Source organism: Vipera ursinii (genome assembly GCF_947247035.1).
Source record: "Vipera ursinii genome assembly, chromosome: Z".
Lineage (NCBI taxonomy): Eukaryota > Metazoa > Chordata > Lepidosauria > Squamata > Viperidae > Vipera > Vipera ursinii.
In genome coordinates this window covers 117,482,024-117,505,132 of record NC_139517.1, presented here as the reverse complement: position 1 = coordinate 117,505,132, position 23,109 = coordinate 117,482,024, and the positions used below count along the sequence as shown (strand labels likewise).

At 39.7% G+C, this 23,109-nt stretch overlaps 1 protein-coding gene across 2 annotated transcripts in view; it reads right to left on the bottom strand.

Annotated features, from left to right (window-relative positions):
• Positions 1-11,204, bottom strand: part of DIP2C (disco interacting protein 2 homolog C) — a 348,741-nt gene extending 337,537 nt beyond the window's left edge. Inside the window, exon 1 of one of the 2 annotated variants that reach the window (XM_083378215.1) lies at positions 11,083-11,204. In XM_083378215.1, the coding sequence (XP_083234341.1) occupies positions 11,083-11,167 (85 nt within the window). In that variant the 5' untranslated portion in view covers positions 11,168-11,204. The remainder of the gene's footprint in view (positions 1-11,082) is intronic. The other variant, XM_083378214.1, reaches the window with a different exon arrangement.
• Positions 11,205-23,109: the final 11,905 nt, after the last annotated feature.

Genomic DNA, 23,109 nt, shown 5'->3' with positions numbered 1-23,109 from the left:
CTTGCAACAGTTCATTTAGGGATGGTTCAAAGTTACTGAAAAGCACTGAAAAATGTGACTTATGATCGTTTTTCACAATTATGACCTTTGCAGCATCCCTAGGATCATGTGATCAAAAGTCAAATGCTCGGCAACTGGTGCATATTTATGACCGTTGCTGTGTCCCACAGTCACATGATCTTTTGTGACCTTCTGACAAGCAAAGTCAATGGGGATGCCCAGTGCTTTTTTTGTAAAAGAAAAAGGTGCCGGAACTCACACGTCATACAACCCGCCTTGTCTATCCTACAAGGTTCCATCCAAAAAAGGTGCCAGAACTCTGTTCTGAGCGTTCTATAAGGAAAAAAGCCCTGGGGATGCCACTGGTTACTAACTTATCCACTGGAGTGATTCACTTAACAACTGTGGCAAGAAAAGGTGTAAAATGGGACAAAATTCACTTAGTAAATATCTCACTTAATAACAGAAAATTTGGGCTCAATTGTGGTTGTAGTCGAGGACTAGTTGCAATTCACTGTGTATAAATCCAGATGGTACAACCAGTCCCTGATGTACAAACACAATGGGGACCAGAATTTCCATTGCTAACAAAGGCAATTGTTAAGACATGTTGGATTTTAACAATCTTTTTTTGCCAAAATTGTTAATCATATTAAGTGAATCTGGCTTCCCCCACAGATTTGCTTATTGGAAGCTATCTGGGAATGTCACAAATGGCAATCACATGACCTCAGGACACTGCAGCTGTGGTAAATACATGCCAGTTGCTAAGCATGACCATGGGAATTCGGTGATGATTGGAAGTGCAAGGACCAATCATAAGCCACTTTTTCTGCACTGTTATAAGTTTGAATGGTTATAGACTTAGTTCCTTAAAACTACAGAAACATATTTATTAGAAAATTAGTCTCATGATAAATGTGACACGGGATTCTAACAGAAACTAGACAGGAGGCATTAACTCAAATTTGCACAAAATCTTTGATCATTATACCGGTAAGTGCAAAATTGGCCCATATCACTCTCACAAATTACAACTTCCTGCTATATTAACAGCAGGACTGTGTAATTCTCCAGATTCCACAATCAAATAATGCTTCAGAGCAGGAATGTAGCACCTGTGTGCAACACCTTAGCAACAGCTCCACCTTCTTCTGCTGCTGGTGCACCCTCTCTGGAAAATAAACAGCTACTCTAAAGTGTTGTAAAAAAAGTACTACAGTCATACTGCAAAATACTTTTCAGAGACTGCATGCTAAGCATTTCAGAGCTCTGATTAGAAGTGTATGCACATGTAAGGCAAACAGGTATAATGTGATGCCAAGCAGAGTTCTGGCTTATACAATATCCAAGCAGAGTTCTGGCTTATACAATATTACTTTTAAATAATACTTGTTCTACTAAATTCAAGTATGCTTAAATGCCAAGGAAATATCAGATTGTAAATCGCAGGTATTACAAGTCAGACTTGGCACATAATTTCGTGCTATGTACACTCTACAAAAAATAAAAGGAAATGAGGTATACTGACAGTGTGATGTTGAAATCTATCCAACTGTGACTTATTCAATGAGCCATAATTAAAAATTGTGGTTTACTTCAATGGGTAAAGCCAACCACTGAATGTAATAATGCTACAGCAGATATTTTACTGCACAAAGCACCCTACATGGCCATGCTATGCTAATTCATATATTTAGAAAATCTTCACTCTGGGAATGATACAAGACCAAATTTAGTCCAGGTTTTAGTCATAATTACAATCACCAAGGCAGACTATGGAGATATTCACTGTGAAGCTTGATGTAAGCCACATATTTGAATTTGTAGGATAACCTGGGGACATAATAGGCTATAGATACTCAAAATATAAAGTAAAAATTGAATTACAACATCTGCACAACAGTGAAGTTTCCTCCTTCAGCAAGTGTCAAATCCAACGAGCCTGATCCAAAATTTTACAGAGTCCTTTCCAAATCCAATATTACTCAGATAGGGCAACAAAGAGCTAAAAATATCACAACTGGGCTTTGGAATCCAGTATGTCTAGAAATGCCAGCTGGACAATTCTGGAAACTGAAGTCCGAAAAACCTTAAAGGTTGCCAACTTTAGGAAACATTGATCCAGACAGTATCAAAGTAAAGCTGTCTTAATTAGAATGACTTTAGTCTTCCTAATATTTTTGTAGCATCAGGCAGAAAAATGCTCCTGTACTTTCCTTAACTGGTAGTTCTTAATCCAAATTCACTGAAGAAACTTTTAGTGCTTTTAGAAATTCTTTTAATGGGAATTGTGCTGACACCAGCATAGGTGGAGTGTCATGTTCTTACATTTATTTAATTATATGATAGACAAAGGATGTACAAGAATGTCTTGTTTTAAAGCATCTCTCCCAGTCTACACAGCCTTCCAGCTTCCAGCACTTCAATTTAATTCCTAACAGAAGATCTGACTTGTTTATAGTAATGGTGCCACCTCTCCCACTAATGGGAAATCTTGGCTTCAGGAAATGGCTCAAAAATTTCTCCTTTGTTAGGGCAGTGTTTCTCAACCTTGGCAACTTTAAGATATGCGGACTTCAACTCCCACAAGTCCCCAACCATCCACAGGTGAGAAACGTTGAGAACAATGGCCTACAGAAACTCAATTTCTCTATCCACAAATTTAATGGTGAATTTGCCAAATATGATTTTATGACCAGTTCTATGCTTGATAAACTGGCTGGCCTGTTTTTCTCACTGCTGTTGTCTTTTGGGATTCAAGAGAGTGAGTGCATTCTAAGTGTTGAATATTTTATATTAAAAGACTCAAGAACACGACTGAAGGACAACAGAAATTTCTGTGACAAATGAACTGAAACAACAATCTACTAAACTACGTAACACACATAGGTAATGATTTCTGATTCTGTCCTCTGCTTACAGAAATGTCATTTTTTTAAAAACTTACTCCATTCCTAAAAGCCTCACAAAAAGCTTATGTAAAACAAAACATTGAAAAAGCTATGACATAAAACAGAATCTAAAACAATAATAGCAGCAACACTGGGGAAAAATCTAACAACAAATTTAAATGGAAATGTTCTATTCTATATCAAATAAAGAGTCAAAGGAAGCTACATCTCATTTTCATTACTAATTTTAATCAGAACATACAATGGCCCAAATTTATGTATTATAATCTTCAAATAAGAAAAAAAAATCTAAATACAGTATAATAGTTACTTCAGTTCTAAAAAAAATACATAGAATAAGAGGGTATTTTTCCTGGCTTAATTTATGCTGTAAAAAAATAGTGAATTTTGAACTGAAATTCCATCTAAGTGGTCTTTGCATGTTGGTGGGTTAACTTTCTTCATTCCAGACTGATCTTCCTACATATTATGGCTAATCCAACAGGACTTCAAAAGATTCACCAAAGCAGCCTATAAAAATAGAACTTTTCCCACAATACATTGCCAGATGTATCTCTTTGTAAACAATATTCTCTCCCAGATAATGAATTAAATTAAATACTGCTTCAAGTCAAGAATTCTAGAGGTACTCCTAAAAATCAAATGTGAACTCATTTTTATTACTGTTAAGGAACACTTCAAAGATGAATTTCGGAAAACCAGCACAGCTTAAAACATATTCCTAAGGGAGGGTTTTTTTGTTTATAAATGTGATGACACTGTGTCACATTTCTTTTATACTCTATATCTAGTTCTCCTAATTATAAAGATTTACTTCGTTTGACATTGAAAGTGCAGAACATTCATTTCTGGAATACAAGCTATTTGTAATCTATACCTCAATTTTGCCCTCAATTTTCTTTGGGCTTAACATAAAACTCAACTGTCTGACAAATTGCCATTAACAAATATTAGGCAAAACCTGTTTCTCACAATCTGCAGAGCAATTTGCCTAGTCTTCCAGGAAGTCTGAATCAAGAAGGGTACCTCTATCACCATACACCATCTTGCTGGTCACATCCACCAACCCAGTAGTGTCGAGAGGCAAGCAATGTGGCAGATCCCGTACCCTAAAGAGGTACATCTGGCAGGACACAGAAGAAGGGCCTTCTCCATGATGACTCCCTCCATTTGGAATACCGTCCCTTCAGAAATTAAACTGCCCTCCATTTTGAAACTCTTTCATAAGGACCTAAAGACTTTGCTTTGCCAGCAGGCCTGATGAACCCAGAGAGGGATGGAGCCCATCAAATGGCTCAGTTGACTGTGTGTTGTAGCCAGGGAGTGACATTATTTTTTTTAAAAAAAATTCTATGCTGTGTCTTTATTGCTTGTAAGCCACTAGAGTCTCTGTGAGTAATTAGGTGGCCATATAAATTTCAAAAGAGAGGGAGGGAGGGAGGGAGGAAGGAAGGAAGGAAGGAAGGAAGGAAGGAAGGAAGGAAGGAAGGAAGGAAGGATGGATGGATTATTGCAACGTTTGAAAATAATCATGAAGATTCAGTTGGTACAAAATGGGACAGAGTTAGTTTGTCAAAAGCTATTGTAGAATGACACCTATTTTGCACAGGTTTCCATAAACATCTAAACCCAATTCATTTAGTCAAAGTCATTTATAACATAGCAATGGGCTACATTATCCAACACCTTATCATTTATTTATTCAATTAGTTATTTGACTTGCATTACTACAACCTAGACAGACTTTCAATAATTTACATACATTTTAAAAAATATAAAACAGTGTCCACAGTAAAAAGCAGTAATTCACGATCACAAAGGCTCTCCAAAATAATATTTTAGTAGATTACGAAAGCACCCATTGGTGAGGAGGCTGACTGAATTTCTGGAGAAGGGTTATTCTCAAGCACAACACAGCAAAATTATAAAATAATTCTTCCCATCCTTTACCAATGGCAACATTGGCTCTGTTGAAGAAGGGGGACATGATAGCAGTGTTCCAATATCTCAGGGGCTGCCACAAGGAAGAGGGAGTCAAGCTATTCTCCAAAGCACCTGAGGGTAGGACAAGAAGCAACGGATGGAAACTAATCAAAGAGAAGCAACCTGCAACTAAGGGAAAATTCTTGACAGAACAATTAATCAGTGGAACAACCTGCCTCCAGAAGCTATGAATGCTCCAACACTGGAAAGAAAAGACTGGACAGCCATTTGTCTGCAATGGTATAGGGTTTCCTACCTGAGCAGGGGATGACCTTCAAGGTCCCTTCCAACTTTATTATTGTTGTTGTTGTTATTATTATTGTTATTATTATTACCCAATCTCTGCAGAAGATAAGAGGGATATGGACCTTTAAGTGGTGGCCACCACACTGCAAAACATGGTGTCACACAGATGGAACTGGCACTTACTTATGATATTTCAAAATATATATATAGAAAAAATACACTTTAATAGGCTTTTCTCTCCTGGCAAAGAATATCTGGCATCTTATTTATTTTCATTTGATATGTCAATTTATATTGAGTTATTTAATGTGGGTATTAAGGGATTTCTAGGTTATCTGTTCTAAATATCATTTTATGGTTTTATTGTACATTGACCTGAGTTGATATAATAAGGCAATAAATATAGCAAAATAACTAATCAAATAAAAGACACTGGCGTCAGATAGCTGAACAGAAGCAATCCTTTCTGCTTCTTATACCACACAGGTAAAAACACAAAATGAAACTCCACTGTAATCATATTAGGTAACTTTCATATAATGCAATTAAAATATTTTTTTCTTCAAAGATCATAATGTTGCCGCTGAAGTATAATCCAAGGTTTTACACAGCTTCCTTCTTCTCAAAATAGATGACAAACTCCTGTGAAGTTTATAGCCATGTCATAAAATTATGCCACAGTACTTACCTGAAGGAGCATTTAGCATATCTAATGCATTTTTGCCTTCTCCTGAGCAATTAAATTTGGAAACATAGATTAGCTGCAAGATAATGTAAGGTAGACTGTGCCCTGCATTCAATTCAATGTTTCACTTTTATTAAGAAAATGGTGTAATCTAAATGAAGTTTAGGGCCAGTGGACGTTAAGGAGTATTTGGGGTTAGAATTAGCCATGTGTAGGAAGAGTGCCCCTTTTCAAGATGGCTGCCACAATTACGGTCAGTCAGGGAAAAAAAACAATTTACTAGAAGACAAACAGTTGATGGTTGCCCTGGACACGCACTGTAGTCCCCTGAGATACTCCCTGTCTACATTAATTTATTTATGCACTCTTCTGGATAGGAAGCAAGTGTACAAACCAAGCATAAATAGGGCTACCTACTATGTCTGGGAAGTGAAAAAAAAATCCAGGTTACCACAATATGGCAATGAAAGAAAAAAGGATTTCTGAATTGCTGCCATCAAGTGTTTGTTTGGATTTTCACAGTCCAGATAGAGTAACCTTAATTCTGATATTGCCATTCATAAATTTCGAGGAGTACTCTACAAGGCCTATGTGCAATCCAAGGTCGTGATTGGAAATAATTATGATACTGTAGGCCTCTATTTTTTTTCTTTTTAATGAAATATGTAAACAAGTAGTAAGAGAAGGAGAAGGAGGAACAAAAAATTTAGAGGTACCATGAGACATATCTATACATACGTTGAGAGCAATGTTGGGGATCTCAGATTTAGCAGGTTTTTGAATACAGTTTGTTTAATACACTCAACCTATCTCCAAAATCAAACAAAAGAATCATATCCAGCTCTACAAAAAATACAAAATACAGAATAACACAGTTGGAAGGGACCTTGGAGCTTTTCTAGTCCAACCCCCTGCTCAAGCAGGACACCCTATAGAATACCATTTTGGACAAATGGCTGTCCAATCTCTTCTTGATGGGTGTTTTCTAACAGTCTTCCCCAACTGGAATCCTTCCATATAGACTACAATTCTCTGCCTTTCATGTTGGCTGTCCATAGTTATAGAAATCTAGTTTGTTAATCAAGCAAAAACGGCTGGTTTCATATATAAACCCAATCAATAAACCATGTCCAACAAATAATAATGTTTGGGTTCGTGTAACCCACTAAGAGAAAGTCAAACAAACTCTATGATGGCTTATTGTAATCTATAAAACTGGCCAATGTAACTTCATCATTTTCCTTTAAGGACAACGTTTGGGTTGCTGATAACAATATATAGCTGAACAGTTTTTCACCAAAAAACCATTGGGGTCCAAAATACTTATAGCTTTTATTTTTGTCCCCTATAAACCTGGAACATAACAAAATATTGTTCCTATTTTATAGCTAGGGAATTTACTGAAATAAGTATCATACCTAGAGTTGATAATAGAATGATATTTGAAAAAATCCAATAGTTTTGATAGAGAAAAGACCAGCGGAAGTGGGGAAATGTTGAAGGATATTTTTTTCTTCAAGTGATATTATTCAGTTAAATAATTCAGGACAATGGTATTCCTTAAAGAGAAAACTAAACAACCTGTTTGCACTTTGTAGGGCATTAAACATGTGCCAATCAATATAGTCAGTGTTTGGATGTTCGGATTGCTAATCTAAAACCTGACGTGGTGAGAGGCGGTGCCCACTGGCTGGTCACATGGACAGTTTTTTATGGGCAAATAATGCTGCCTCTTTTATCAGCCCACTGCAGCTATTTTGGGTCACTAGCATGTATGTGTCTGGAAAAATCACAGTATAGTGTCAGAACGTAAACTAGATTTTTAAAAAGCCACATATTCAACCTACAACATCTCCACATCAAGCCTGTCCTGATGATGATGTATGCAAATCAGAAATAGTAACACCAAACCAGATGATTCAATTAACTGATTCAGAAAGAGGCTTCCTATATCCCTATATGGGGCCTAGAATGCACTTGTGGACCATTTGGTGGGTTGTAAACTGTATACTGCTGCATAAGTAAGATTACATAATGCAAACATTAATGTGCAAACATGTTATATACTGTAAATGCATTTATGCAAGTTATACATTTCTGCATTAACATGGAATAAGGTCACAAGCTTTTAAAAGAAAAAAAAATCTCAAACTCAATAGCAGGGAAGAAAATATCCTCAGAAACTTATATATGAACCTGGGAGCTTTATAGATTCATCAGTTTAACTAAAGACAGTTTCCCCTGAGTTCAACGAAAATGTCTCGCAAGATAATATATTTATATTTAAGATTTCTACTTCAGTATCTTTATATAAACACAATTATTTTACAAAGCTGCAAATTCCTACTTCATTTTCTTTTTTAAACTCTTGAATATTTTAAAGCTTTTCTTGTTGTATTATATTTTTATTATGCCTATGCAATACAGCTACAATTTCATTTTCCTAACATTTATATACAGAGTACCACATTACATTACCTGTCTATAATCTGCCACGATGAGTGCTAGGATGTCTAATGGCTGGGGCTGATGGGAACTATAATCTATCTCATTCAGGAAGATACCAGGCTGGGGCAAACTAAGAGAAATCAGTTTTGATGTTCGTGATGGAAACCTTTCTACCAGAGATATCTGGGAATGGAGGAAAGGGAAAGAGAAGTTTTTTTAAAACAGTTAAGATGGAAGCCACAACTACTCAATCAGAACCCTATACCTTTTTTGGTAAAACTGTTACATATAAAGCTTATTGCTCATTGAACAAGACATTTAGAAAGGTATAAAATTTGCCTTCCCAATTTGATTTATGGAAATGCCACAATCTCAAGAGATCTACTGAAAACTTAAATATGATGTGGATATTTATAGGACCATATAAGAGTTAAAACACTATTTTACCATAGTTTCAACTGATCACAGTTTTTCCTAAAAGTGGCATAAAAATGAAGTGGAAAAAAATCATTAGAAAAGGAGAAACTTATCATATTTTCTAATTATTGTTAGAAGAGAAGAAATTATCAGAAAACACATCAGCATCACTGTCTCTGAAATAAACGTTATTTGTTGTTAGGTAACACCTTAAGTGTATTTATTTACCAAGAGTAATTAAAGTAAGTTATCTCTTTTAACACAGTGCAGCTTACTTCTGAATGCACTACCCCAACAGGACTGCTGGATTGCAGGATTAATAGAAGTTGTAAAGTGAACAGAATAGCCATCGGATCTTTGCCATAGAATCTCTTCCTCTAATTTGTTTTTTTTGGGGGGTTGGGGGGGGGGAAATCTTAGTGGACCTATAAATTGGACAGGCTACAAGAGTGCTTCTATCTTGCCACATTGTTTTTATACATAGATCTACAAGTGTGGTTTTGTGTGCACGAATTCACTCACACTTCCTTGCCTAAATAAGTCAATATTGCTTTAACCCCTTAATATAGTTGCTGCAAATGCTGCAGTTCTCCTCTGCCCTTTACATGGCAGAGGAATGCAAAAGGACTCCAGCAGTCCCAAGTGGTTCCCCCTCCCAAAGGCGTTAAAAGAAAAAAAAATGCAACATCAACACCAGTTCTTCCCCACTAATGGAAATGGCATGAGTGCTTTTTACTTTCTGGCTACAGGCCCTTCTGAAACCGTTACACAAGAAAAAAAAACACACTGGGAAAAGAAAGGGAGGAAATAAATACAGGCTGTGTGTCAAACTATTCCATTCCTTAGTTTGGAGCTGTGCCTGGTTACGTCCTGCTCCCCTTGAGTTTCAAAATGTGATGGGAACAAACCTTTCCGAAAGGAAAAGAAAAGGCTTTTTTTCAAAATTACAAGCCCCCCCTTCCCCTAGCATTCTTTCCTTAAGTACTTGAAAGACTGACTAGAAGTGGAGATTTTGACTCCAGCCAGAGAAATACAGCTAGGAAAAGGAAATACGTCAAATCTGATCGAAAATGTGTGAGCTTTAGAACACATATGTTTGTATTGGCAAGCAGGAAAAGATACACGCAGCAACAGCCACACACACACTTTGCATAAGATGTGCATCACACCATTCAACATTTATTAGCCAAATGAGAAAAAGAATACAATCTTAAGAAATCTGCAAGATTTTTTTTTTATGCAGAGGAACTTCCCAGGACCCAAGAAAGGACCAAAACATTGAATAATTGCACTATCTTCAATCAAAATGTAAAAATTAGCCACAACAAGAATAATCAGTTATAAACCACGCAACTGGCACTGATGGTGCCTATCCAAAACTTGATTAAATAGGGAACCACAAGATTCTACTCTAGATAAACCTAAAGAGCAAAGGAATCCTTACATTAGATAAGAGATGTTTTTGGCGCTGGTGTTGGTAGCGATTTCTTTAAATCAAAACTGTATTTTCCCCCGCCCCCCCCCTTGGCAGGATGAGATCCCTCACAAGCCCAGCCCTAAAGATTTTTCCATTCTCTGTAATAAAGCATACAAAGCTGGAGCAGCATCTCTCCTGCCAACATCTCCTCGTCTTCCTTCTATCTTTCCTAGCACTGTGGCAGGAAGAATAGAAAAAAAGAAAAAGAAGGAGAGAGGGAAACGGGATTTATCACCAAGCAGAACCCCTATATCTTGAATACGCAGCCAGCCCAAATGGTGCTAGCAAAGACAACAGCCGCCATCGAGAATCATTCCCCCACCCCCTTCAGCGCAATGACATTAATAACCAGTTTCCGAAGAAACTAGAAAGAACGGAGGGATAAATGCAGTCCTGCCTCCGCTCCCCTCGGACCCAGAGCTCCAAAGGGGAAAGAGCGTGAGAGGAAAAGGGGGGGAGAGGGGGATTTCAGCAGGGATATTGACACCCCCCGCCCCCACCACAAACACACCCCATTTCTTTGGCGATGTCACCCACATACCAGGAGGAACTGACGCCCACAAAAATCAACTGACACATGCCAAATCTAAACACACCCACCCACCCACCCACACGCGGGAAGGCGAGACCCTGTATACTGCGGAGGAGACAGATCCACCTTCCAGGTAGCGCCTGCACATTTACGCGCACCCCAGCTTCGCGCCCTCCAGTCGCCCCGCCGCTTCCCTTGCTCGGGAGGACCCAGAAATTCCCCAGCGGAAGATGGGCGCTCCCTCTCCCGCCAAACCTCCCCGGATCGGGGGTGCCGGAGCTGGCGCAGTGCCGTGCGCCCCGAGGAGGGACCACGGAACAACCTCGGGGTCCGGCCGCGGAGGGCTCGCCCCGCCATCCCCGCGCCGGCTTCGCCTTACCTTCCGACAATTCCAGCTCCAGCTCGGCCAGCCGCGCTCTCACCTCCAGCGGCAGAGAGAGGCTCTCCAGGCTGCGATCCGCCATAGTCGATCCCGGGAAGGCGCTCTTCTCGCTCGCCCTGCGCCCTCCTCTGCCGCGCCGGGTGCGCCCGGGGGTCTTTGTTCGCGACCCGCGCACACAAACACACCGCCCCGGAGGAAAGACGGGAAAGGAAGAGGCGGGCGAGCGGGTGGCAAAAGCACAAAAGCGCCCGGCCCTCCCCACCCCCGCGCGCCGGACTCGGCTGCCCGAGTGATCGCGCGGGCTCAGCTGGGAAGGAGCCCCGCGACGCGCAGCGCCAGCCCTGCCCAGCCCAGCTCCACCAGGGATGGGCTGGAGGAGGGTATGCAGAGCGCTCTCCCTCCTCCCTCGCCGCCGCTTCAGTTCAGCCCCGCCATGGTGGCGTGGCTGCTGTTGCGGCTGCTGCTCTTCACGCCGCCTCCCGATCCAGGCGAGCCTTCGGCGGGGTAGCAAGGAGCCGAGTGGGCCCGCTGCAACCTCGCCGCTGCCTCCCTCCCGGCTTCACGCACTGGGCGCAGCAGCGGCGGCGGCGGCAGCAGCAACAGCAGCAGCGCGCTCTCCCTCGCTCCACCCCGGCCGCGCGGCGGCGAGGAACTGCGGTGCCGCGGCGGGGGCGGCTCGCTTCTGTCACTCGCGCACGTGACCCGGCTGGGAGCAACGGGGACCGCGGGGGGGCGCTAGAGCAAGCGCGCCCCCGGGGAAGCCCCCTCCTCTTTTCCCGGCCAGCCGGCTAGCCAAGCTGCAAGCGCGCCTCCGCGCCCAAGGAAATGGGGAGGCTCCCCTGGCCCGAAAAAAGATAGCGCGCAGGAAGAGGGTTCCCTGGGCGCGGGCCTGGTGGTGGAGGTGGCCTGTATACACGTGTAACGGGGGACGCATCCCCGGACCGCGCTGATTTTACACCGGTTTCGGTGGAATTCGCAGACGTTGCAAAGGAGCTATGAAGAAACCGCTCTTCATCTGGCGTTTCTTCCCCGGGATTGTGGTGATGGTAATTTCATCGACTGTCTAGCCAAACGGTCTCCAAATTGTTTTATAAATATGAAGCAATACTGTACGATTTTATGTATCCTAAGATTACAAAATCACTGTAAAGTAAGCTAGGGTTATGAACAGCAGTGTAAATTTAGGCCGGATAATCCTGCAGCCAGAGGATCTGAGTTGGTCAGTCGTCTCAACCCAATTCTCCATGCAAGTTCTACAAACTTTGCAGGATGGAGTTAAAAGTGTCTGCACCGGTGAAAGAGAGCCATCTGTCTCCTATGGCAACCTCGTTTCCCATTATTGAATAACCATTATGATGTTTTTCCTTAAAGTTTAGCCAAAGTCTGCTTCTTTGCTGTTCCCATGCACTCCAGGCTTACCTTCTGGAGCAACTGAGAAAATCTGCTTACGTTTTTGCTTGCTTATTCATCCATCCATAAATCCATCCTGCCATCTTTATTACTTTATAAGTAACTCAAGGTAATGAGCATATCTAATACTTCTTCTTCCTCCTGTTTTCCCCACAACAACCCTATGAGATGGGTTGAGTTGAGAGAGAGTGACTTGGCCCAAAGCCACCAGCCAGCTTTGAAGGTATCTAACCAAAGAGTTGCAAAAGGTTTGGGGTCCATTCTGAGCCTACCACTTCCACATGTTCCCCATGATCCCCAGGCCAAACCAGATCCACATCACTTTTGCATCCACAGGTTGTTTACAAGAATTGATCAGAGCTGAAACTGCTTTATTGAAGCATTCAAATTATAAGTCTAGTAGTTGCGTAAGTACTAAAATGCAGAAAATGGACAATATTGAACAGGTTTCAATTGCAGTTACTGAGTGAAAATCCATATGTGAATCTATGGATCTTAAGTGGATCTGTGATCTTGCACAAGCTACAAGGAAAAGTCTAAATACAAATGCAATGATAAATATCAAAAACTGAAATTTAATTGAGCTTGGGATCTAATCATTTAGATTAGACCCTATTACCTATAACTACTACTATTTTTTATTGAAGAATATTCTGTTGAAAAGTTTTATGCTAAGCGAGTTTATACCAAGAGCTATTATTAAAATGTCAGGTGGGTCACAAAAAGGTCACAAAATGAGATTAGTTAATTTTTAGATTTAAAATTTTCACACATATTTTGCTGATCACAGTAAATCCTTCAAACAAAATCAAAGGTTTCCTAAATACATTTATAACTTTACCCACTGAAAAACATAAACTCCCGTGATCTTAAAAATGCAAACTTGAACATTTGTTTGCAGCATCCACATTTTCTAAACATTGAGTTATAACAACGTTGAAGAATATTATTGTAAACATACCCACTCTTTCCACTATTCTTCATAAAATTTGATTTCCAAAACCCCTCACTGCTTTCTTTAGGATACACATTGATTTATCAAATGTACTTTTGATTAAGAATTTTGATTACAATTTTACAATTACAAACTAAACTTAGAGAAAAAGAAGAGAAGAAAAGGAAAGGTTCAGGGAAGGAAAGAAGGAAGGAAGGAAGGAAGGAAGGAAGGAAGGAGTATAAGAAAGAAAAGAAATCAAAGAAGTATCTTCCAGTCTTCATCACAAGTATAAAAAATTTAATAACTCTTTGCCCCCTGTAAGGTTACAAGCAGTATCTTTTAATCCCATATCCCATCTCTTATTTAGAAGCAAATCTGTAAAACATGGAGAAGAGAATTTATGTCCATGCATTAATGAGTGTCTTCTCTCTGGTGATCTTAGTTTTAGTAATTCAGTAAGAAATGGGGGCCAAATGCAAATCAGGTCACAAAATTAAAATTTGGGTGCTTGGCAACTGTTAAGTAGTCGAGACGCTTGCAGCATCCCATTTGAGACCTTTCAGGGCAGTTTCCAATAAGCAAAGTCAATGGGGGAAGCCAGACACATGATTCACTTAACAACCACAGTGATTTGCTTGTGGCAAAAAGGTCATAAAATGAGGCATAACTTATTTAACAACTGCCTTGCTTAGCAGTGGGAAATTGTGGGCTCCATTAGGGTTGTAAGTCAAAGACTACCTATATCTGACCTTGAACTCTTTGAAGGAAAAGAAATAAATATTATATTATTATATTATATTATATTATATTAAGGTAAAGGTAAAGGTTCCCCCGCACATGCGTGCTAGTCGTTTCCGACTCTAGGGGCCGGTGCTCATCTCCGTTTCAAAGCCGAAGAGCCAGCGCTTGTCCGAGGACGTCTCCGTGGTCATGTGGCCGGCATGACTAGACGCCAAAGGCGCACGGAACGCTGTTACCTTCCCACCGTAGTGGTCCCTATTTTTCTACTTGCATTTTTACGTGCTTTCGAACTGCTAGGTGGGCAGAAGCTGGGACGAGTAACAGGCGCTCACTCTGTTACGCGGCACTCGGGATTCGACCCGCCAAACTGCCGACCTTCTGATCGACAAGCTCAGCGTCCTAACCCACTGAGCCACCGCGTCCCTAAGTATATTATATTATATTATATTATATTATATTATATTATATTATATTATATTATATTATAATATTATATTATATTATATTATATTATATTATATTATATTATATTATATTATATTATATTATATTATATTATAATATTATATTATATTATATTATATTATATATATTATATTATTATATTATATTATATTATATTATATTATATTATATTATATTATATTATATTATATTATATTACATTATATTATATTATATTATATTATATTATTATATTAATTACATGGATCTGTATGCTTTCTTATTGTCCATAATCTTTTATCTTTTCTTACTGTTTTCTTTCCACCTCAAAGCCTTTATCTATGGGTCACTTCCTTGACCCTTGACCCTTGAATATTCCTATAAACTTTTTGAAAACATTTCATTTGTATTTATTTCCTCACTTCTGCACTCTGCAACAAAATAAAATTGATTTTGCTGTTCAGCAAAGTCCTACAGTAGTCCTGTTATTTCTATTATTAAGCATAATTCAGGCCAAATTTAACTTCCATAAAGATGTGGTGTCGTTTTTTTGTAGAGTTAGAGTTAAGGTTGTGGAGATGAAGGACCAGAGGCATGCATATACAGCATGGCATTGGAAACAAAACTTCTTGCAATTGATTTAAGATTTTGTTCTTTTAAAAAAAATCTGTCTCCACCCTAGATACATTATGAACTCAGATATTAACCTGTAGAACCAGAAAACTGTAAATAAATATGCTGCAAAACCTGTTTGGCCAGAAATGACAGCTGTACAGAATAAATCTATATATAATACCAATATTATTAGGTTTTTTTTAAAAAACTTAGTTTTATACCAATACACTATTTCTGTCATAGGAAAGCGTATTTTCAATAGCCATAATCACTTGGGGCAATATTTTAACATGGTCAAGGCTGAGCAAATAAGACATTATGAAGGGAGCATTTTTAATCAAAATATAATTTAATTTCATTGTAGCTCCATTAGCTTTTATACTGTTTGCCTTCAGCTTCTCACATTACCCAGCCAAAAGCAAGTTGAGACCGACCTGGGTCCATGATGAAATTTAGGAGTAAGTCTGAAGGCTTCTTTGGAGAAATGGTGTTTTAAAGCTGTCAGGTCTGAATTGTCGCACTAGAAAATTTTCATATCTCTTTGCCACCATTTAATGGTTATTTCTACCTTTGCAATTTTGATCTGGTGACTCTAGCTTTATAAATTCAGTCATGTTCTACACAAACAGTTCCCACTTCTGTCTTGAAACCACTTCCAGTGTTGCTTTAGCCCAGTGTTTCTCAACCTTGGCAGATTGAAGAAGTCTAAACTTCACCTCCCAGAATTCCCCAGCTGGTTGGGAATTCTGGGAGTTGAAGTCCATGCCTCTTCAACCTGCCAAGTTAGAGAAGCACTGCTTTAGCACTAATTCTACTAAACTAACCTGATACTATACAATACTAGTATTGATAGTAACCTGATACAATCAAATATATTTATTTTTTACCATAAGCAATGGTAAAGGTGAGAAGTGGCAAAATTCACTTGTAAATTGAAAAGTGTGTTGGAGCAGGGGTCTCCAATCCCCAGTCCGCAGTCCTGTCCTGGGCTGCGGCCCGTTGGAAACTAGGCCACACAAGTGATGGGCAAGTGCATGAGTGCGTGAAACTGCATTTTCAAATGGCTTGTGTGTGTGTGAAACCATCCTTTCTCCCCCATCCGCTCTGCCCCCACTGCCAGTCCACAGAGCCAGGAAGGTTGTGGGGGGAATCACAATGTTGGAGGGTTAAGTTTCAAAAAAGAAGCAGGTGCCAGGGGGCTGTAATAGATCAAGAAGAGACTAACTTGGATTTAATTAAAATCAAAAGAATCCTGTGGTCTTTCCCCCTGTTTTATTTTTAATATGGCAATTGGATAACAATGTCTGGAAAAATCAGGAAGTTGCATCCAAAGCTTTTGGAAACAGCCCAAGACGGGAATTGAAAATCCTGTTTAAATAAAGCCCAGAAAATTTATTTTTAACTTGTCATTGGATGATACAGCAAGAGCTTCCAAAGGGTTTATTCTCATCTATAGTCTCAATTTAGACACAAAAGTGCCAAGAATCTCAAGGATTACTCAGCGTATAATTTTGTAATATAAGTGTTTGGGACTCTTCTTTCAAAGGCAAGCCAACAGTGATTATAAATGTATGTTAATTTTGTTGTCTGCGTTACGGGGGACAGTCTTCAGTTTGAAGGCATTTTTCATTGTTTAAAGGGCAATCCAACGCAAGTCTGGCTAAAAGAAGACACAAAGGAAGAGACAATATGAACTTAAGAACTGTAACTGCATAGACGTCTGCAAAATAGGAAATTCAAAAAAAGTAAAGATGGCAGCTGCGGTATAATTGAAGCTTCACTATTATTTATCTGCAGTTCTGTCATAATCACCATCTTGACTTCTTTGATCATACGTGGTGGATGGACACTTGTGCCATGAACAATGCAGAATGAGATCTTCCATCCTCTGTGAAATCTATCTTGTGGTTCTACTTAAATTATCGTAACTCTTATCTAAAATCTTTCACCTTATGAAGGTAATCCTCCATTTACAACTACAATTGCTAAGCGTTGTTATGTTTGTCATATCTGATCTTAGTTTGCCACAGTTGTTAGGACACTGCAACTATTGTAAATATATGCTGGTTGTCAGGCAGCTGCATTTGGAATGTGTGACTGTGGGGTAGGCTGTAATGGTTGTAGTGTAAGGACTGGTCATAAGTCACCTTTTTCTGTGTAGTTGTAACTGAACCGTCACTAAATGAATGGGTGTAAATTGAGAACTGTAACTTACAAATATAATTGGGACCAGAATTTATGTTGTTAAGCAAGGCAGTTGTTAATGAGCTGGGCCTCATTTTATGAGTTTTTTACCATGGTTGTTAAGCAAATCACTGCAGTTGTTAAGTGAATCATGCAGTCATTAAGCAAATCTGGCTTCTGGCATTGATTTTGCTCACCAGAGACTGGCTGGGAAGGTTGCAAATATCACATGACCCTGGGACACTCCAATTGTCCTAAATACATGCCAGTTGACAAGTGTCCATCTTTCGATCATGTGACCAGGGGGAGGAGTGATAGTTGTAAACACAAGTTGTGAGTCACTTTTTTCAATGCTGTTATAATTTCAAATGGTCACTAAATGAATGATTGTAAGTGGAGGACTTCCTGTATCTATACCTAAAAATAAACATGCAGATTTTGTGCAAGTCCATATTGCTTGCTCCTGTTTGGGGTGATACTGTATACTTCCTCTTCCTTTGCCAGCTAGAGGACATTATAGTACTGACAGTTATATGATCATTCTGGGTTCATCCCTGCATGTAAGCAGTTTAATCACGGGTGTCAGAGATTTAAGTTGAGCAGCAGCCCTAAGATAAGCCATAAGCTCAAATTCCAGGTATCTCTGCAATATAGCTCCTACCCTATCTTAAGAAAGGACAATCAGTAAATTCTATGTAAATGTAAGTAATGACCCTTTACATAATGGCTGGATAATAATTTAGGGATGGTTGGCTCTTAAGTGTTTCTTATCTTCACAGAGATTTACACAATAATTTGTTTTATGCCATCCTAAAATTTATGACTATCTCTACTGAAAAACGCTGAGGGTGATTTTATCACTGTTCCAAAGGAAATTATGCAAAGCTCAGTCGAGGCAGCCCTCACCTTCCAACTGAACCCAAAACATCCAGAAGTGTAAACACAACACCCCCACAAACATTCCAAAGGAAAAATGATGGGATCCCAATAGATCCCCCTATCTGCAGATCTGGGAGCAGATCCAAGATTTCAAGGACTTCCAGAACCCAACAGTGTGGGACCTGTCCAGATTTCCAGGGCTGGAGGTAATATTCTAGAGAGCAGGTACTACAAATGAGCAGGCACACTTCCTAGTTTCTGTCAGGTAACATTGTTCAATCAGTAGGATGCAGAATAAGCCAGTTCTGCCTAAATGTAAAGTATAGACCAAATTATTGAAGATAGCTGATCTCTCAGATAGTCAGGCTCCATCCCATGAAGGTCTTATATAGGCTTTGACCAGTACTTTGAATTTCACTCTGAAGCCAACTGATAAAAATAGAGCTTGTGAAGCAGTGATGGCACCTGGCTACTTATTTATTAAATTTATAGGTCACCCATCTTCCCAGTAGGGCGACTCTGAGTAGCTTACAGAGCATAAAAAGATAAATAGAAAAGCAATTTAAAATTATGCACATTAAAAAAAATTAAATATGCAGAAAAATCAGTACCAAACAAATGCACTACTCTTCAAGCAGGAACATAAGTCCTGGAAGAAACCCTGAATACACACAAGTCTTGAATCGGGCAGTGCAACTCCATCCAAAATCAAGAGCCATGATGGCGCAGTGGTTAGAATGAAGTATTGCAGGCTAATTCTGCTGACTGCCAGCAGTTCGATTCTCACCGGCTCAAGGTTGACTCAGCCTTCCATCTTTCTGAGGTCAGTAAAATGGGGACCCAGATTGTTGGGGGCAATATGCTGACTCTGTAAACTGCTTAGAAACAGCACTGTGAAGTGGTATATAAATCTAAGTGCTATTGCTATCAAAGAGGAAAAATCCTTAGGAGCTGGGGTTCAAATCTCCATCAACCGTTGATCTGGTCATAAATTGAACATATTCTGATTGCACAGCCTGTAAATACTGGGTTAGAACATTAACGGCCTGTGATACACAAGTGGTTGCCATTAGCATACTGAAAATAATACACCCCAAATTAATGGATGGTCCTATCCAGCCTTTCCATGTAGATATTAAATAGAAAGTGAAAGAGCAATGACTACACAAGTGAGGAGCCAAGAATGCAAATTCTCTCTCAAGTCTATAGCAATGGAACTGGCCACAGAGGAAGGAGCAGAACTGCTGTAATATGGTGCAATCCATTCTAAAACTTGCAGACACTCAGCCCACTAGGTACACCAGAGCACGAAACCAACACCGTGGAAAGATTAAAACTATGTTTGTTGAGACTGGCTACAATAATAGAAACTTGCAAGGCCTATTATTCTGTATCTCCTCTTTTTTATGGTGTAGTGAATTAGGAGGTATCTGGGCGAACCATTTCTGTGGATTTAAAAGATGTTTTACTCCATCAAGTTCATTTTCTTTACTCTCTGTATCAGGGTTTCTCAACTCTGAGAACTTGTAAATTCATGAATTCTCGCTGCAGAATTCTGGGAACTGAAGTCCATGAATTTTCCAGTTGCCAAGATTGAAAAATACTGCTTTACACACATGGTTCAGAAGCATACAGTATTATCAGAAACTATCAAAAACCACTTGAGATCTTGAAGCACAAAATGATTGCACCATTTCCATCCTAGCATTGCCGAAGGTCATTAGAAAGCAACACCAATCCTGTGTCCATACTCTACCCCAGTGAAATCCAACTAAAATAAATCCAGTAATCCTTTTTCCCCAAGTTCTCAGCAATTGTTGTCCAACCACTTTCTTAAAGTCTTATAGCATGATAGTTTGAGTTTACAGAAGACTGTAAACTATAAGCTTTTCTTAAAAGCTATAATAGCTGTGTTTTCATAGCACACTAAGCCATTATATGCTGTTTTATTGATTTTTGCTTTGGCTTAAAATGTTGTATATTACAAATTCATCTAGAGAGTGAATGTTCTTTCAGATTAAAGCAATGTTGTCTGTTAGCAATGTATTGGCTGAAATATACTTAATAATAGCCTAACCCAGAGGTCCCCAACCTTTTGGGTGCCAGGTACTGGTTCCGTGGAGAGAGGTTTTTCCGCAGACCAGAGGGGGCGTGGTTTTGTGTGCTGCCTGCATCCCACGGATAGGGCTTTGTTGTTTGCACGGACCAGTTGCTGGCATGTTGCGGCCTGGTACTAGTCCATGGACCGAGGTTTGGGGACCCCTGGCCTAACCCACTAAGATATAATTCAGTTGTTATGGAACCATAGTGCCATGTTAACCTGAATTGAACAAGTCTGGGGAGTTACGACCCTGGTATATCTATCATACTTGTTGTGACATTGGAAAAGGCTATTTCCAAGGCTTATTTTTTGAAATCAAAACCGTGAAGATCTTTTGTCAATTCATAAGATGTTGGACTTGCAGATGTCTAGACCAAAACCTGCTAATTAGTAAGCTAGAAAAAGGTGGGATAGACAACACCACCACCAGATGGATCTGTAGCTGGCTGACAATGGTACTACATTCATACGGAGAGAAGTAAGTGGTGGCATACCACAAGGCTCCATCTTAGGCCCAGTACTCTTTAATATCTTCATAAATGACCTAGACAACAGAATAGAAGGGGAACTTATCAAATCTGCAGATGACAGTAAACTGACAGGACTTAGGTGAGGGAATTGAAGGGGAACTCATCAAGTTTGCAGATGATACCAAACTGGTAAGAGTAGCCAACACCCCAGAAGACAAATTCAGGATCCAAAAAGAACTTGACAAACTTGAACAATGGGCTCTATCTAACAAAATGAGTTTTAAAGTGGAGAAAAGCAAAGTTTTACATTTAGGCAGGAAAAATCAAAGGTACAAGTACAGATTAGGCAAGACTTGGCTCAAAAACAGTAACTGAGAGGGACCTTGGGGTCCTAGTGGATGATCACTTGACTATGAGCCAGCAGTGTGCAGCAGCAGCCAAAAAAGCTGATACAATCCTGGCTTGTATAAACAGAGGCATAGAATCAAGATCACGTGAAGTATTAGTACTGCTTTATAAAACCCTAGTAAGACCACACCTGGAATACTGCAACCAATTTTGGTCACCATACTACAAAAGAGATGTTGAGACGTTGGAACAAGTTCAGAGAACAGCGACTAAAATGATCAAAGGCCTAGAGACTAAAACATACGAAGAACGGATGGAGGACTTGGGTTTGGCTAGTCTAAAGAAAAGAAGAAACAGGGGCGACATGATAGCAGTATTCCAGTATTTGAGGGGCTGCCATGAAGAAGAAGAGATCACATGATTCACCAAAGCACCCGAGGACAGGACAAGAAACAAGGATTGGAAACTGATCAAAGAGAGAAGCAACCTGGAACTGAGTAGGAACTTCCTAACGGTGAGGACAATTAACCAGTAGAACAGCTTGCCATTACTGGAGGTTTTTAAGACAAGACTAGACAGTCATTTGTCTGAAATGCATAGGTTCTTCTCCTTGAGCCGGGGGCTGGACTAGAAGACCTCTAAGGTCCCTTCCAGATTCTATTCTATTCTATTCTATTCTATTCTATTCTATTCTATTCTATTCTATTCTATTCTTCTATTCTACCAATTCTGGTGCTTCAAAATATACAGATTTGTTTCAAAAATTGTTTGGAAATGGAAAATAAATATCTAAACATGTTAACATATGATGGGCTTTAGCATCATAACCCCCTGAATTATATCCCCAAATTGTAATCAATTGTAGTCACAGATGTGTCTTTAAAGATACCTCAATACACTGATCCAAAACCTCGCAGTGGAATCCAGATTGTTGTGCTTATGGATAACATCATACAAGGAAAAACATTAAGGAATAATATATGGTCTATAGCTTTGAAACTGAAGTGTAGGAGACCTTTTTCTTGGAAGAGATTTTCTGTCTTTATAATAAGGAGGGAGGATTGGAGAGAAAAAAAAGGAGAACAGAGTCCCAGGGGGCCCTCTGCTGGACAGAGCGCTGCATCACTCAGGCCACCTCACTAAAGCTTATGATATTTGTCAACCAGAAAAGATGCTTCTACACATTTTTTTTTTGCTCCCTTGTTATGGATGGCTCATTTGAGTTTTCATAAAAGTTCACAGTAGACTTCTGAATTGGTGGTTGAACCACGCTCCATGAATTTCACTAGCAGTGCTCCTTTGGCATCTTCACATTTGGCGGGATTTTCTATGGTGTGGTGTTGGTTCACGATACAATGCTCGCCTGCATACCTAGGCCATACGCACTCTAGCCACACCCACCCAGTAGGCTGCACCCACCCTGGCTTACACCCACCTGTCCCCCTGAGGGCAACTGCAATGCTGATGTGGCCCTCAAGGAAATTGAGTTTGACACCCCTGCTCTAGATGCACCCAAGAACTTTTGATGCAGTTCCGTTGGGATGTTTTTGATCACCCCTCCCCCATAGCCCTGATTTGGTGACGAGCGACTACTACTAAGGAATTTCAAACCTTGTAAGGCGTTATGACAAGTGCCTCAAGTTGAATGGCGATTATGTGGAAAAGTAATGTAATGTTGCAGTTTTCTAATGTGTATAATAAAAGTTCTGTATCTGTGAGTGTCTGTCATTGATAACCAAACAGAAATTTATTTCTGAATTGCCCTCGTATATTTGGTGCATTATGAAAATATAATAGAAACCACAGGTAGTCCTCGACTTATGACCACAATTGAATCCAAAATTTCTGTTGTTAAGGAAGACATTGGTTAAGTGAGCTTTGCCCCATTTTATGAC